We start from the raw sequence: 16,049 nt of genomic DNA on the forward strand, positions 1-16,049 counted from the left end.
AACCTGTTTTTGACGGTTGTACTGTTACTTTCTTTTATGAGATCCCTGTCACTGAACCCTGATGACCCGCCACACGCTCAGGGAGCCAGGGTCCGTCCGGGCCGCCTCATGTGTGTGTGGGACACCTGGGTTGCGGTGATGGGGCTATATCGCAGTTATAACGTCACGCCCACCATCGCCTGTACGTGGAGCAAAAGACAGGGTGCAAGAACACAATCCTACGTCTTATATCGACGCAGGAAGTCCATGTATCCGATCACCTACATCGGGCCTCTCACATCACGCCGAAATACGATGCTGTAGTCCTGAGCGGCGCATTTTCAGAGACACAAGAACGCAAGACCGGCCTGGTATATGTACATACAAGGATGGATATCTCGCAGAATCCCATGGCCATAACCCCACAGCACGCTAACGCAGTCCAAAACGGAACGAATGTTCCTTCTGTCGCCTCTTTCTTTTTTCTTGTTGTTCGTGTCCAGGTGGAGATGGCTGACGATCCTCCCCAGAGCGGATGTGGCGCTTCTTCATTGATAATGCCATCAGGCTATCAGCGCATATCCAAGCCATTTTCATGAGAATTTGCCTGCACTACAGATGCGTTCCGACCTTACTATCTATGCCAGTTCACCAATTCCAGACCGTGAAGACACGCAATGTGACTCCCTTGCCCTTAGGGGAAGAGGGCTGACGACAGCTTGATCGCTGCGAACATTGTGAAGGAGGGGTGGGGTACGCAACTTCAACAAAGACGTGCAGCCATGCCATCCAACGTTTGGCTGGGAACGAATACTGCTACATTCCCTATCGTGGCCGGCTGCATATGCCGTATAATATCGCTCATAGCGACCAAAGAAGGGTCTGTCAAGCAAGCGTTGAGATAGCGGCTTTTAGGCGCGAATGCGCTTGGTGGGAACAGTCTGATACGTGTGGACAGCCGCATCCATCGCCAAGTGGTAAATGCCCGGCGCCTGGTCGAGTGTCTGCCAAGCGGTAAGGCTCCGTGGGCTCCTCTCTTTGATGCAAGGCCCATGGGTAATCGGCATTGCTAGTCCGGAAGCAGAAGGGAAGCCCGTTCCTTGGGAATATGGAATGCGAGCTTCCATGCGAGTCTTCCTATCCAGTTGTTGTACATGGGACCGACAACTTCACAGGAGTAGCTAGTCTCGCAAACCTGGACCCGGCGCAGTGGTTGGCCATGGTGAACGTCTCAACACCACGGTCAGGACCAAACCTCGCCGGTTGATGGGCGCCGCTTCCGAATGCGAGGCCCGGCACCGGGGAGACATCACACGCGGGGGTTCCAGCCGGGTATCCTGGAAGTGATCTGGTCATAATGGTTCGATCCGAGCGGGTTGGTTATCTCTGTCTAGCAACCCAACGGGCGGTGCATTGCCGATCTCTCGTGGATCCTCTACATTTCTTCCACCTTTATTTTTTTTTTCTCTCCGTTTGAGCGTTCACATATGTCTTGCTCGCTGGTTCGGAAAGGACCCGCGCCGCTGGCGACCCTACCGTCGAGGGCTTAGCCGCCGGACGGTTGCCCGCTTCTGTTGTTGATCCATCTCCTGGTGCGTTACACGGTATCCCGTTGACGGCAAGCTGCCTGGGCGGTCTTTCTTTTTTTTTTGTTTTTTTTTTTGTTTTTTGTCGGTATGTATGGGTACTTTTTCTTGCCAGGAAAGGTTCCCAAGTCGGAGTTGCGGAGCGTGTCCCCGCTCTCCGACTCGCAAGAAAAGTTGCCTGGCTGACAGCGGTTGTGGTGAACGTTTTCCCTGTGGAAATAATAGTGACTGAGACTAACTGCCAGGGTATTCCAAGACAGAGGTCTCAGTCCTCTCAACACAGCAACATTTTCCGAGCAGATTCAGTTAAACACCTCTCGAATGTCTGGCGATGAAACTTTTTTGGCAGTATCAGTGACGTCACCATCGATTGGGGAGGAATTATTTATATCTCCGTTCTGCCCCCTGCCTGGTGGTCGGCCAGGTGCCGAGCGATAAGCGAGGATCGTGAGATCCGGACGGCAGCGAGCCAACCCTGCGCATCAAAGAAGTCAGCGACCTTCATGGTCATGGTCGGTACGAGGAGATGGCATCGGCATGAAAAACTCCACGGAGTTTTCATCCTGTCAGAGTTGGTTTCGTCTGTTGGCCCCCGAGATGAGGGCTAGCGCGGTGGGAAGGAGATCGACAAATGTATCTCGTCATACATCTATCTACCTACCTCCCAGGGACAGGTTGAGGGAGATCACAAGATGACATGGAACGAAACCTCTCCGATCTTGTCACCCCAATAGACGCGTGGACCGGGAGCATCTCGGGGGCTGGCCGTTTGTTTGCATGGCGCGAAGCTACACCGTTGCGTGGCCTGGTAAGTTTGTTACCGCTGTGTAAGTAGACTACAACCCAAACTTCACTGTCTTCCTCCAACCACCAGATAGAAACATCATTATTACCGTTGCCCAGACTGGAAAACCTGGAAAAATTACATTATTAAAAATATTCAATACGGTATCGGGTGGTCGCGTTCCAACCAAGAGGGGTATCGTATCGTTTTACCCAGAAACCATCATTACCATCCATCCCTACCCCTGATCCATCACGCCCTCGCATACCAATTCCGTCAAAAGGCTGCGCGCTTACCACGATGTGAACACCCAGACAGGACAATTCACCATGATCCCTCTTCCAACATGTGGTCCACAAAGCCAACATTGGCCCCTCGATGACTCGGCGCTCCTTTCCAACTTGCCGAAATCACCTCCAAACACCCTTCTCCCTATCCAACCATGCCTCCTAAACCTTGGCCCGGCTGGTAAACCTGCTCCTCCTCTCCTTGTGCATCCACCAGTAGGTCAGGTTGGCGATGAAGCTGACGAGCCAGAGGATGGCGTTGGCAAGGACGACCCAGACGGCGCTCCGCATGCGCACAATGTCGTGGTTGCCCTCTGGGTTCTCATTGATGTACATTTTGCCAAAGATGCCAAAGAGGACGATCCAGAGGATGAAGAGCACGAGGTTCCAGACCCAGATGGCGGCGAAGCGGAGGATGTAGGGGATGCAGTAGAGGAGGGCTGTCAGGGCGGAGAGGCCGCCTACTACTTCTGCGTAGATCTGGTATGTACTGTCAGGTTGCGAGTGGATGGGGCGGAAAAAGGGAAGATATGCATACCCATTTGGAATCACCGCTCACGTTCGCCTTACGGGCGCGGTCCAGTTCGACGCCATAGAGAGCGCAGACGGCAATGGCGAGGACAAACTGGCAGAAGTGGAGGATTGTGAAGAGCATATAGCTCAGCGTGAAATTCCCAATCGCCATTTTGTCGTATCAGCCACTTGTATGACGTGTGGTTTTGGTTCGTGGCGAGAAAATAGAGTTGCAAAAGACGAGCGGACGGTCTGCACGTTTTATTCCAAGTGTTCCGCCTGCGTGATCAGACGACGGCGTGAGAGGAGGTCGGGGTCACAACAGCAAGAAAAAAACACAACAAGAAGAGATCTTTTTGCCAAGACGAGCCGGCGCGACGATAGTTCGCGAGCAGGCAAGTGGCTGCTTTGATCGGCGGGGACAACTGGAGGGAATGGTGGATCCCCTGTGGTCCAGAAAAATACCCAACAAAGGATTGCGAAGAGGTTGAAGCCAAGCAGGTCGTGGTCTGGGCCGGTGGAAGAAGTGTTCAAAAAAGCCCTCCGAAATGGGCTGTTGAAACATGGGATGAACGTGACCGCTCCCGACATTTGCGCCAATGACGTAGCTCGGCAGCGATGCTGTCACTGACAAGGGCGGCACTTGCATCTGGGCAAGGGTTCATCTGGTGAGCTTAGGCGGTGCGCACGGACTACTTGGCAGATGCCAGCGGGGTTGTGTGATCCCCACCATTCAGCTCGTCTGTGAGATCGCGATCTCGACACTTTGCAACGTTTCGAGCTCTGATTGTTTGGCGCAAAATACCGGCAGTTTGGTTTCAGCCCATACTCAGTTTCAGAAGCTCATCCGGATCTTACGGCTTTTTCTCGCTATTGGCCCGCAGTCTGTTTCCCTGACTGACGAGGACGGAGGTCGGTCTGGGACGAGTTGTCGCCAGGTTGATTGCCATTCTGATTTGACACAGACAGGCTTCGCCCGGAAACATAAACATACGCTTGATACATCCTTACAACGTGGATTTTTCCATCTTGCCTCCCATCAAACCACATCGGCCTGTTCTCACGATGAGACCAGTCGCCGCTTTCTGTCCAGGTCCTCTCGCCACTGGATGAGGCAATCATCACATTGGACCATGAGTTATACCTGGGAACTCTTGACTCTCAGTAAAGGGCAATGGCAATGTCCTGGTGTTCAAAGTCTGAACAGGCCGACCCGGAGTCCTGAATCGAACTCGAAAATCCATTTCACCGGTTCCACAAAACCCAGCCATGGTGAAAGCCCTACAGCCGTGTTGGCCGAGTTTCCTCACGCGGCCGAATTGCCTTCCCGGGACCTTCGAATGCTTTCTGTACCGAATGCAACCAAAACACAAGACACCTTGTGTTGACATTCCCACATGATGGGCAGACTCCAGAGATTTCCCAAGGTCCGGTAGTTGAGTTCCTGTCATACTCGGGCGGTTAGAGCCAACCAAAAACGAAACAGAGCCGCACATGGAAGCTACGCGTGGACATCTCTGAGGTCGGTGTACACTTACACTAGAGCCCCTAGTTACGCCGACGATATGTGTTGTCCAGCACATACACATGGCCTTGCTACACGTGGACATATACTACACACAGTAAATGTCCAATCATGGGAACGAATATCATGGCCAAGCATAACAAAACCAAGACTGACCGGGCGAAGCTAGCTAATTATAGTGAGACCGAAAATGCGGCTCTGTTCGAGATCAAATGAACCGAGAGCCCCGTGGAGAACGTTTATTTAAGGACAAAGAGCAGACCACGCGAAGGCCTATCGCCTCCGGAAGGTCGAGAATGCTCGATCTGATGTTTCTAGAGAGCTTACTATGGCCTCCCCTTCCTTGTTATTGTTTGATAGATCGGGAAATTCTGTCTGGTTGAAAGGTCTCAAGTACCAGAGAGCAAGGACAAGAACAAACATCAACTGTCAGCACCAAGCTGGACCAACACGTCTCCCTCTGTACAACAGCGCCACGCAACAATGGTCTCGATTTGCCAGGGTTTCCAGTCGTTCGCAAAGGTTCCCTGGCTTTGTTTCACCGGTCGTCTCTTTACCTGTCCTGTCACGATCGACTTGATGGTTTGTACTGGTATTCCAACCACGGAGCATGGGTCTTGTACTTGGCAGTCTTCTCAACCGCTCGATACAAGGGGCTCTTGAAATTCCAATTTCTACATGGGGATTTGTCGCTCGTGGGGATAGCAGGGCTAGGTCCCATGACCGAAAGGCACTGCAGGCTGCTCACCGAGGTGGCTGCATCTGTTTCCCCGGGAGCCGCTCACCATTCTCGCACACCACATGCTTCAACATGCTTCGATATATGACACAGAGAAACGTTTAGCAATCGATGGACATGTACGGGGCACAAGCTGTAAGTTAATCTTGGAAGAATCTCTTTCCCAGCTCGCACATTGCTGACACTGCATCTTGTATACAGCCTTGCCGGGTTTTGGCCCGACAGAATCCCGTCGCTTACATGTCACTCCAAGATTACGCATCTCCTACCACAGGAACCAACTGCTATCAAACACCCAAAAGTTGCCGGGCATTTACCCTTCCGGAACTATTTGGGTGTTTTGAGCACCTCGGACCCGCCCTTTTTGCTCTTGTCCTCGGATGGGTAACGCATGGACCTGGGCCCTGGGCAAAGATGAGCCCCCTTTGCCCATCACTTCTAATGTAGCCGGCGACTCAACGATGACTCCCCAAGAAGCCAACTGGAGCTGGCCATACGTCATTTTGGTTGAAGTTGCACTACGGTGACCGCAGGGGAGTTATCATCGCTTTTGGGTCCCTCTACACTTTGTGGGACCTTTTGTCTTCTCAGGGACGACCTTGGGCTCGCTTCCACGGCATCGCCACCGTTCATAGCTCACCGAGGAGCCCATTGGCGACGGAGACTCGCCTCGGAAGGTCTATCGAGGTCACTGGTCTATCCCTCACCGATTTCCGCGTCTGTTGAACTACCAATCGTTCAACTTCCATGAACAAATCGCATGGTGGCACTGTTGGAAATGAGGACAGTCATGGAGCAGAATGCCTCGTTCCCTGGTGGAACTGCCATCTCTTGTGCTGGTTTTCCACGGGAAATGCCAGTCGCCTTCTTTCCAAGCCACCTTGGAACTGAGCTGCCTGTCAAGATTGTCGTTGTCTGCAAAAAATGAACTATAAAACAGGGCTCTACCCAAGAAGTCTATGTCTTGTGAGCATCATCAGTCTCTTGATCATCATCGCAAGATCAGCTTCGTCTTATCATATCCCAACTCAATCCCTCCTGACATCTTTTAATTTTGCAACAATGGCGCACAGCTCGTCGGACTCACGCAAACACTCCAAGTCAGGCTCCTCCAAATCCGGGAGCTCGAGATCCGGGACCGGTCAGCCTGCCAATTATGGTGCCCAGGACAATGGGGGATATTACCTCGAGACCTTCTGGAATTGTCACGACTGCGGTGCCGGCACGTACACGTCATCGACTACACCTCAGTGTCTGAACATGCACTGTCAACATATTGCTTGTGGCTACTGCCCTACCAGGCAGGAGTGGGTGCGTAGAGAGCCTTGAACTTTTTCACTTTTGGAGTTCACCTCTCGAGCATGTCAACTTAATGACTTCACATGAGGTTCACATGACCGTCTGCTCTGGTTCAGAAGTTGCATTAAAATCGCCAATCAACACGCAAGCATGGTCAGCAATCAGGGAAGTCAAAAATACAGCAGACGGTGGCGGGCTAGAGGAAAGCTTTGATACCCTGTTTTTGGTGGTCTTGGGACACACGGTTCACGCATCTTTTGGGACTCTTCTGTGTCATTTCAACCACAGGCATGGTGTTTTGGGATAGAAGGAGCATGAATTTAGACAGGGTTTAGGCTTTTTGTTATGGTTGGATGTCTGGTTTTTCTTCCTGTTTTCTTTTCCCTTATCTTGTTTTTTTTTTCTTTGGAGTTTCTTCGGTTTTTTTCTCTGCTCTCTTGTCACATCACAGCATCGCCCCGGTTTCTCGTTATCTCCAACTTTTACTAGGGCTATTTTCTTTTCTGAACCCATCACCACCTTTCTCCTTTTGCTTCACATTTCTCGTCGATACAGATTTGGTTCTATTTTCATCAATTCTTTTTTTTTTTCCTGCTTTTTCGCTTCTCCGTCTTCTTTTACTTCTGTCGGCTTGTCACCCTTGTCACTTAGCGCAGGCTCTAGTCTTGAATTTGCCATTATTTCTGCTTGAAACCTTCCCGCTTCGAACCATTGAATCATGGTTGTGATTGATGATGATGATGATGATGATGATGATGATGATGATGATGATGATGGTTTCCGTACTTTCCAGGCGACAACCACGAAGCTTGCCCTGGCCACAGGCTTATCAACCGATGGCTGGATGGAGACGGGAAATTTGTGGACACACAGCATAACGAAGTTGAATGGCAGAGGGATTGGTGAATTTTGCGGTAATTGTTGCCGGTGAGGCTGTCGGGATGGGAGAAAATGGCAGGAGGGATGACTTACATTGCGGTGGCGAAGCGTGTGGTCCCGCATGATTGAGACTCGCACCATCTACCAAAGAGAAAAGGGGCGTTGTGGTGTCTGATCCCAACAGTGAGGCAAGAAGAGACAAAAGTGTTGGGAATGGGGCAAGGGGCTCAATCATTTTGTGACCGAGAAGCAGCGGGATGACGACTGGGCGGTCGACGTCCGGGCCACCACCAGAGAAGGAAGAAAGCTACGCCTTATATCTCTTGGCACAACTTATTTTCACCTCGGGCTTTGCCGTGGCACCATGCCGGAAAGCGGTAGTTGGGCTGTTCACCAGTCGTGGTCCTTATGGACAGAAGAGGCTGAATGCGAGGGCTCTTTTCTTGACGGATCAGGAAGGAGGGTACACACAGCGGCCACCGTGGAAGTTTCAGATCCGGCATGGGGAGGGTTGTTGGTTTTCAGGCTTCCACGGGATGGGCCGGTTGCCTTACACAGACCGCTCTTTGGGATTGAAGGTTGACTGAACATGAGAAAAGGCTCTCTAGACGCCGGCGGCAAGGCTTCCAACACGTTTCGGCGTCCTCCTAAGGCGTCCATCGCAATCTTCCGGGAAAAGGAACTCGGGGATGGGCCATTGTTCAGGCGGAACCAAAAGGCAGCAAAGAGCTTGCCGGTCCGGCTTCTTCTCAGTCTGAATGACAATTCTCGAGTGTAAGTGGAAAGAATGCTTTCACGTGGCACATCTGGGGCCATCTTCCACGACCATGTGCGGCACCCCCGCAATACCATGAAAAAGGGCGCGCAATGTATGAGATCCGGCATCGGATGCCGGGCACAGGAACCAGAGAGTACGGCTTTCGACATGAGGTGTGATGGTGATGGGTCGATCTTTTGAGGCTCTTCAAGGCATTCGTGATTGGTCAATTCAAGGAGGTGGGATGTGACTGACTGCCCTCCAGCTCCAGCATCAGAATCTGTCAGAAAAGGGGCTTGTGGCGGGTGCTAGGGCAGCAAAACAAACACTCGAGACATGACGTTTTCCGCCCGCATGGTTGGCACAAACGGTTCGCGGCCCGGTTTCTCAGTCAGAAAAGAAGAGAAGTAATTGACCGATCGCCGTCGGTTTGGATGGCAAGGCTCTGTGAGGTGCGCGACCTACTGCGGGTATCATTTCGAGCTGAGCAGCAGTATGGGTGGGGGTCCTAGAACCCAGTCAGCCGGACCCCTAACAGAATCTGCGGCACATGACTGCTTTACCTGTTAGTGTTAGAAAGTACCATCCTCCAACCACCTCGGCTTATACCTTCTACCTTCTTGGACCAACGCGGGGGTGACAAACCAACATCTTACCTTACAGTAAGGCAACCAACCTCCTGCCTCATATGTGGCTGTCATGATTCCACATTGCACCGCCCAAACTAGATCGACCAATACACAGAGTGGCCTGCGTATCACCTGGCCTTGTGTCACCTCTACCACGAGCAGCCCAGATTGTCGGCCGGACCAATACACTCGCCCACCCTGGAAACCACGGCTCCTCCCGGGTTACCTAAAGTGATCGAACGAGAGACAGGAAACAAAGATGGCCACCAATCTGACCTTACCCACCCCACCATTCATCCACGCCCCTGGGATTGAGAATCTTCGAGACGCCGGCGGTTACCCAGTCGAGAGCCAGAACGGCAAGGCTGTCCGCAGGGGAATCCTCTTCAGGGCCGCTGACCCAACGCACCTCGACGAAGAAGGGGTGGCTATCCTCCAACGCTTGGGAATCACACATATTTTCGACCTCCGTTCTCTGGTTGAGCTGGCCAAGGGGAGGGAGCAGCCTAGGGAATGGGAGGGCGCCCGCAGGGTACCCACGCCTGTGTTCCTTGACAAGGACTACAGCCCTGAGGCTCTTGCGCTTCGGCTCCGAAACTACAGTGTCGGTACAGAGGTCAGTCAATATTACGATGCTGCCCACTTCACTGCCAATGGAGGGCTTCCCCCCCTCTCCTCCCATTACCGGCGATCCAGGCACGAGCTGGGCAACCGTAGACAGTTATGTAACGCAATTAAGGCTAGCTAACCGCCGTGGCGGGCAACCAGGGGGCACAGGGTGGACATCTAGACGTGCAGCCATGCGAAGCCGTTGGAAGTCCTACCCTGAGAGCGCCCTCAGCGTCACTTTATTCCCCGTCGCGCATGCTGTGTGGCACACCAGCAGCGATCTCGATGTGGTGTGCCACGCGAGCGGCTCTTTCTGGAAAATCAGACTGACTAACATCTGAGTGGGCGCGCGCAGGGTTTTGTGAGGGCTTATGCCTCAATTTTGTCTGGGGCCATCAGCCCAGACAACGCTTACCGGCCCTTCCAGACTATTCTTGAACACCTTGCCTCAGACCCAAACCCTCCAACACCGATACTGATCCACTGCAGCGCCGGGAAAGACAGTAAGTCCATCTTTCCATGTGGCACCAAGGCCCACACACCCAACCACACTTGGCCCTCTAGAGGCTGTTTCATTTTGATGCCGCAGCATGCCGTTGCCCGTCGTGCTGTTGATATTCAACCCCCGCGGCTGATGACAAGCGCCAGCTCTGTCCTTTTGCTTTTCTTGGTGTGTCATGTCACGCCTTCTCATCCTAGCCTCATGCCCCCCCCCCATATTCTTTCCTCCTTGCGTTTGGGGGCAGTTGCCCTCAGCCTTCGTACCTCACCCCGCCACCACATGTTTACTCTTTCAGCAACCTTGCGTCCCCTCTTCTACCCACCTCGAACCCCTAATTCACCTGAGCCTACCCGCCCGCATCCACTAACACCCTCCCAGGAACCGGCGTAATCGTCGCCCTCGTCCTTGCTCTCTGCGGCGTCTCCGACAACGTGATCGCCCACGAGTACTCCCTCACCGAATTGGGACTCGCCCGCCTCAAGGAGCCCATAGTGGAAAGACTCACCGCACCGGGGGCGCCCCACGAGGGCAACAGAGCCGCGGCCGAGGTTCAGATTGGAGCGCGGAAAGAGTACATGCTGGCCACCCTAAGGTATATCAGACAGAAGTATGGAAGCGTGGAAGAGTACTTGCTCCAACATATGGGGCTGAGCCAGGAGACCCTGGACAAGATCAAGAAGAACTTGGTCGTCGACCTGGCGGAGGGAGAGGAAACGGTGCCGTGGGAAGGGAATGATGAGTTGGTTTCTGCCCAGATTGCTCGTCTTTGAGACGTTTCAATCCTGGATAGGCGCAAAGTTCTAGGTAGACAGTAGAGATGACAGATCAAGACAACACAATAGACTGGAGGGTGTTTTTTTTTTTTTTTGTGTGCACGGGGGTTGGATTCCTCAATCTGCATCTCTATAACATGATATCAGGATGCCTGTCGTTCCTTTTCCACCCCTGAAGCTCAAAATAATGTACAAGTGGCTTGCTGTCTTGCTTGCTCTCTCTGTCTCTTACAGCTTCCAAAACAAAGATTTAACCAACGCTAGTAGGAATCTTGTACAGACCCCTCTGCCGATCATTGAACGGGACACCATACCTCCAACCAACGGCTCCCCTCGCCCGGCCCTTCTTGCCAACAGCCTCCGAGTTGATTTTTTCAATCCGGAACTCGAACCTCTCGGTGTCGACCTTGCTCTTCCTGGCGTCCCTCTTGGCCGCCACGTATTTTTCCTTTTCGGCAAACTGTCTCTCGCTCTCGCGGGTCCTGGCCAAAAAGTCCTTCTCGGCCTGGGCCTGTGGCACGTCGTTGAGGATGTCCCTCTCCATCTTGACGAGCTCGGGGATGCGCATCTTGTGGTCGGGGGGCAGGATGTGGTCGCCGAAGGCCTTGGCGGCGTCCTTGCGGGTGAACTCGCGGGACTCGGAGACGGGGACGAAGAGCTGCTGCATGGTGAAGGAGTGGACGTGGACGTCGTTGATGGGCTCGAATGGTTGTTCATCGCCGGTGAGGTTGGAGAGGGGGAGCATTTTTTCTACGGCGAGGGCGTAGGGGATGGCCATGGGGGCGTTCTGACCAGTGTTAGTGGGCGATTCATGGGTTGGGGAAGCGGGGAGGTATGAGGGGGAGGGCATTTTTTTTTTTTTCTCTTCAGGATTAACAAAAGTTTTTAACCACGGTTTTGTCTTCAAGACTAATCGAATATTTTTTTGTAGAATCATCATGGTGTAAAAAAAAAAAAAAAACAATACTCTCCCTCCCTCCTGGTCTGTTAACAGGAGAAATAAAAGAACATACCTCTTTCTCCATCCTCTTCTCAATCTCCATCAGCCTGACCACGGCCGCCACTCTCCTCACGTCAACCTGGTACTGCGCCGACACAGCCTTGAGCGGCATCCCCTTGAGCATCACCGCCTCCCAGATAATCTGTCTCGCCCTGCTCGACAGCACCGGCTCACTTCTGAACATCTTGTTGCTCGGAAACGGAACATCGGCGGCGCCCATCGACTTGACCGAGCTCAGATACATGGGCCCATTGCCCACGTGCTTCTCGAACTGCTTGCCCGCGTGTTTGAGGAATTGCCTGAACTCGCGTTGGGGCTTGGTCATCTCACGGGGCTGCGATGTGGAAAAGCATCGTTGTGGGGCCGCCGCCGACTGTTGTTGGGGACGACATGGTGAGGGGGTTGACGACGAAGCGACCGCCGCTGGCCTGTGGACGGGGAGGAGGGAGGATGGGAGGGGGGCGTCGAGGTAGTTGAGCAGCAACTGCTGGGGAGGACAGTTGCTGCTTCGTATCCGAGGCGGCATGGCGAAAGGAAGAAGAGGAAAAAAAAAAAAAAAAAAAAAAGTTGCGGTTGCGCCCGAGGTGGTGGGAGGCGGGAGGTGGTTTGAGCTCGAGATTGCAATTGCGATTTTTTCTCGGCTCTCGGAGTCCAGTGATGCGGGCCCACCTGGGCTCTCAGGAAGGGAGCTAGGGCCATCCGTTCCGACTAGCACTTACCCGGGTTAGGGTCGGAGCAGACCAACTTTCCGAGGTTGACCTCCTGAACGACTTTGGTCCCGAAACGCATAATGACGCAAAATAAAACTCTCAAGTTCTGATTTGTTATATCTCCTGCGCTGTGGTATCATATTGGTATTATTCCCGCCACCTGTAAATATCCCATATTAGGCCAGTGCCCTGTTGATCATTGTGGTGTACGAGGGTCGGCTTCGACACCCTCATTGTCATTATAACCTCTTTGGAACCTAACCCTTCGTAACCGCCTTCTCCTCCGACTTTTCCTTCTTTTTAGCCCACCTCTTGGCTGCCTCATTCTCCGAGTTGGCCGCTGAATTCTTCCACTTTCTCCAGCCGTCAAAGTCGATCAGACTGATCATACACCCCCACTCCTTCAGCTTGTTTTGAAGCCACACATAGCTGACGGGCTGGAATTGTTCAGTCAGCAATTCCAGGATCTTTCAAGGTTACCAAAGTCCGATTACTCACCTTTGTTAGGAAATCGTTGCAACCAGCCGCCAAAGCTTCGTGCCGATCACTCTGCAACGAACTGGCCGTCAAAGCCACGATAATCACCGGACTCTTGAACATGGCCCTATTAGGAAGGATATCCTCCTCTGCATTTCCCTCTGCCTTTTCATTGGGCTTCGTCGTTCCGTTCGTTTCGGGCTCCTTCTCCGAGGCTGTCGTGGCCTCCTCGGCTTTGGTTTTCTCATCGTTTCTATTGCCGGCGTTCTTTCTACTGACGGTCCCGGTGGGCATGGATGAGAAAGCACCGATCGAGTTGACCCTCTCCAAACGCCGAATCTCCCTCGTGGCCTCCAGGCCGCTCATGATGGGGAGCTGAATATCCATGAGCACAAGATGAAAGCCACCTTTTCTCCACTTGGTCACGGCCTCACGACCGTCCATAGCGGTCTGCCACCGCACCTTGAGCCGCTTCACAAACGCTTCGAGCAGCCGAAGATTGATAATGTTGTCTTCGACAATCAGAACGTTGATGGGTGGCACCCCGTCATTGAGCAGGATTCCAGCCGGCAGAGAAGGCGTGTCGGTAGCCTTCTTCTTTTTCGGCCGGGCGACGGCCGAAATTCTGGGAGACGCTGCCCTGGGTGGTGGTGTGGCTGCTGGTGCTGGTGCTGATGTTGATGCTGGTGTTGGTGCTGGTGCTGGTGCTGATGCTGGTGCTGGTGCTGATGCTGGTGCTGGTGCTGGTGCTAGAGGGACTGGAGTTGTCGCTGCGGGGGCAGGTGGCGTGGGCAGCGGTGGAGGAACTGGTGCCGTTGCGGTGGTGAGAGGGAGGGTTCCGCCACCCGATTGGTCTGAAGAAGCATTGGAATGAGTCCTAGTACGTGGAATTTTGGCATGTGGTAGCGTACCGTGGGGTGCGGCAGCAGCGATGGCGGCAGCGTGGCCGCCGGCGCCGATAACATTGAGAATTGTTGGCGACGAAGTGTGCTGTCTCCCTAGTCGTGGCCGGTCTGGCCTCTCTTTGTACGTCCTAGACCAAGTGCCTCCGGGAGAGGGAATGGGAGGCACCTGTCCCGTATTGACCACCGACATGGAATGCGCGTGTATGGTCCCGTTCGTGACTGGAGCGGCTGCGGTAACTGGAACCTGCCCAACAGCTCCGGGGCCGAAGTAGTCTGTGCCGGATTCTGCCGGTCGGTTGTCGTCAAAGAAGGCGGATGTCAAATGCTGTGCGTGTGGGGGTCCTGTACGAGGGGAGGCTCTCGGCGTCCGACGTGGGGGGATCGGGACGTCAATGACGAGGGCCTCGTCAACTGACTGCCCACCAGGAAAGTACGCATCCAGAGTGCGTGCCATGTGTTCTTCAGGTCCCAAATTGCGTTCCTGCCGTTGGGGTTCCCGCGGGATGATCCTCAGAGCCAAATCGGGAGCATCGAACTGGCGACCTAGTGAGTTGGCATACTTTCTCAAGATCATGTCTCGCACGTCGTCCACCAAGTCGTCCTCTTTGATCGTCACCATGGTGGCTGACCCTCCCGGCCGCCTCACCCAAATCTTGCGCGTCACCATGGTTGCACCGAATGGCAACAATTGTTCGCTAGCGGCGGCGAGGTCGAGGTCATCGGCATGAGTTGTGCTTAGAAGCGTGCGTATGAGTGTGTTCTGGCGGCTTGGCAGCGAGCTTTGTCGTCCCTGCGAGGGCGCTGACCTGACAGCGGGTTGTCGCTGCGCTTGCGAAGCCGAATTCGCCAACTCGCTTGTTTGTTGTGATGTGGCTGTCGCCGGGTCAATCGGGTCGGAGGTGGTGGGTTTGGAGGTGGTGTAGTACGCCGAGGTAGGCCTGCTCTCGTCGTCGGCGGTGCTCTCGTTGATGCTGGAAAGGGCTGAGAGTCGACTGGCGGTCGAAATGCGTCGGTCGCTGTCGCTGACGTCGTGAGTGTGGTCGGTGTCGGCAAGAGAATCCAGGGTGGCGGCAGGGGTCAGCAGGATAGGCATCGCTTGGATGGTCCGTGGGGAGGAATCGTTAGTGGAATTCTTAGCCGTGTTCCCGCCTGTGAACCCACTGCCCGCGGCTCTTCTTGTCCTGGCGGCTTGCAGTGGAGAGCTCGCTGGAGAAGCCGCTGGAGAAGCAGCAGCGACCGTAGTATCAACAACAGCACGAGCATCGCTGACGTCGGTGGATGTTTTTGTGTCTTCTTCTGTTTCTTGTTTTCCTGGTTCGCCGTGTCTCAGGACCTGCTTGTCTCTCGCTTGTGTTTCCTCGATGCCGGCTGCTGGCACGGACACGCCGGTTTGTAGCCCGCTTCCCCCGTGGCTGCTGTCCTCGTGGCCGTGGTCAGCAGCCGCCGCGGCGGGGGAAGCGGGAGGCTGTTCAAAGCCCTTGGCCGTGCATTCCGACTCGGGGCGGCTCTCGCTCTTGTTGCTGCTGTTGCTCTTGTTGCTTTTGGTGCTCTGGTCCGAGACGAGCGATGGGACGCCCGAGTGTCGTCGTGGGAACTTGGCGCGTAGTTTGGCCCTGAGGTCCCCCATAGAGCCCAGAAACCGTGCCCGAGACACTGTCGTGCTGCGCCGAGTTGTCCTATGCCTCTGGTGGAGGTGCCGGTGCAGCAGCGGTGTGGTTCTGCCTTGTCGGGGCTTTTTGTTTGTGGTGTTTGGCACGATGCTCAGTCTGGCAGGGGAGACACGGGGGAAACATTTGGCAAGGGTAAGGTAATATGGTATTTGATGCTGCTCATGCTCGTGCTGCATGTTTCGCTCAACAAGAGAGAGAGCTCCGAGCTTGCTGGCCTGGGGTTGGACGCTGCGGGCACCACCACACGCGGGACAGGGGGGGTGGAGAGCACACGGGGGGTAGAGGCTGCCAGTGCGTTCGCGGTTCAACTGTCAAATTCGATAACAGAAGTCTTGGCAGCGACCGATCCCCTCTGGAAATCCAGATCGACTGCAGCCGAACTCCAACGAAAACGTTGCCGCTGGCCAATCACAAACCCGACCGTTC

At 54.0% G+C, this 16,049-nt stretch overlaps 6 protein-coding genes across 6 annotated transcripts; 3 read left to right on the plus strand and 3 right to left on the minus strand.

The window, feature by feature from the left end:
* Positions 1–80: 80 nt before the first annotated feature.
* Positions 81–3,960, minus strand: QC764_121210 (uncharacterized protein). Its single transcript, XM_062943378.1, has 3 exons — positions 3,175–3,960; positions 365–3,116; positions 81–305 (listed from the first exon to the last, which is right to left on the minus strand). Exons 1-2 carry the CDS (start codon positions 3,319–3,321, stop codon positions 2,799–2,801), a joined length of 465 nt encoding a protein of 154 aa, XP_062806471.1. The 5' UTR covers positions 3,322–3,960; the 3' UTR covers positions 81–305; positions 365–2,798.
* QC764_121218 (uncharacterized protein) lies at positions 3,901–5,757 on the plus strand (the record flags this gene model as incomplete). The annotated part of the gene is made up of 2 exons (XM_062943379.1): positions 3,901–5,548; positions 5,615–5,757. The coding sequence occupies exons 1-2, from the start codon at positions 5,476–5,478 to the stop codon at positions 5,755–5,757; spliced, it is 216 nt and encodes a 71-aa protein (XP_062806472.1). The 5' UTR covers positions 3,901–5,475.
* Positions 5,758–6,475: 718 nt separating this feature from the next.
* On the plus strand, positions 6,476–6,742 carry QC764_121220 (uncharacterized protein; the record flags this gene model as incomplete). The annotated part of the gene is made up of 1 exon (XM_062943380.1): positions 6,476–6,742. The coding sequence occupies one exon, from the start codon at positions 6,476–6,478 to the stop codon at positions 6,740–6,742; it is 267 nt and encodes an 88-aa protein (XP_062806473.1).
* Positions 6,743–8,993: 2,251 nt separating this feature from the next.
* Positions 8,994–10,951, plus strand: QC764_121230 (uncharacterized protein). The gene is made up of 3 exons (XM_062943381.1): positions 8,994–9,593; positions 9,942–10,089; positions 10,467–10,951. Exons 1-3 carry the CDS (start codon positions 9,237–9,239, stop codon positions 10,856–10,858), a joined length of 897 nt encoding a protein of 298 aa, XP_062806474.1. The 5' UTR covers positions 8,994–9,236; the 3' UTR covers positions 10,859–10,951.
* On the minus strand, positions 10,920–12,387 carry QC764_121250 (uncharacterized protein; the record flags this gene model as incomplete). Its single annotated transcript, XM_062943382.1, has 2 exons — positions 10,920–11,648; positions 11,875–12,387. 2 exons carry the CDS (start codon positions 12,385–12,387, stop codon positions 11,112–11,114), a joined length of 1,050 nt encoding a protein of 349 aa, XP_062806475.1. The 3' UTR covers positions 10,920–11,111.
* A 441-nt stretch (positions 12,388–12,828) lies between these two features.
* MgSsk1 (Two-component response regulator SSK1p) lies at positions 12,829–15,887 on the minus strand (the record flags this gene model as incomplete). The annotated part of the gene is made up of 2 exons (XM_062943383.1): positions 13,070–15,887; positions 12,829–13,008 (listed from the first exon to the last, which is right to left on the minus strand). Exons 1-2 carry the CDS (start codon positions 15,797–15,799, stop codon positions 12,829–12,831), a joined length of 2,910 nt encoding a protein of 969 aa, XP_062806476.1. The 5' UTR covers positions 15,800–15,887.
* Positions 15,888–16,049: the final 162 nt, after the last annotated feature.

Source organism: Podospora pseudoanserina, chromosome 1 (assembly GCF_035222485.1).
Source record: "Podospora pseudoanserina strain CBS 124.78 chromosome 1, whole genome shotgun sequence".
NCBI lineage: Eukaryota > Fungi > Ascomycota > Sordariomycetes > Sordariales > Podosporaceae > Podospora > Podospora pseudoanserina.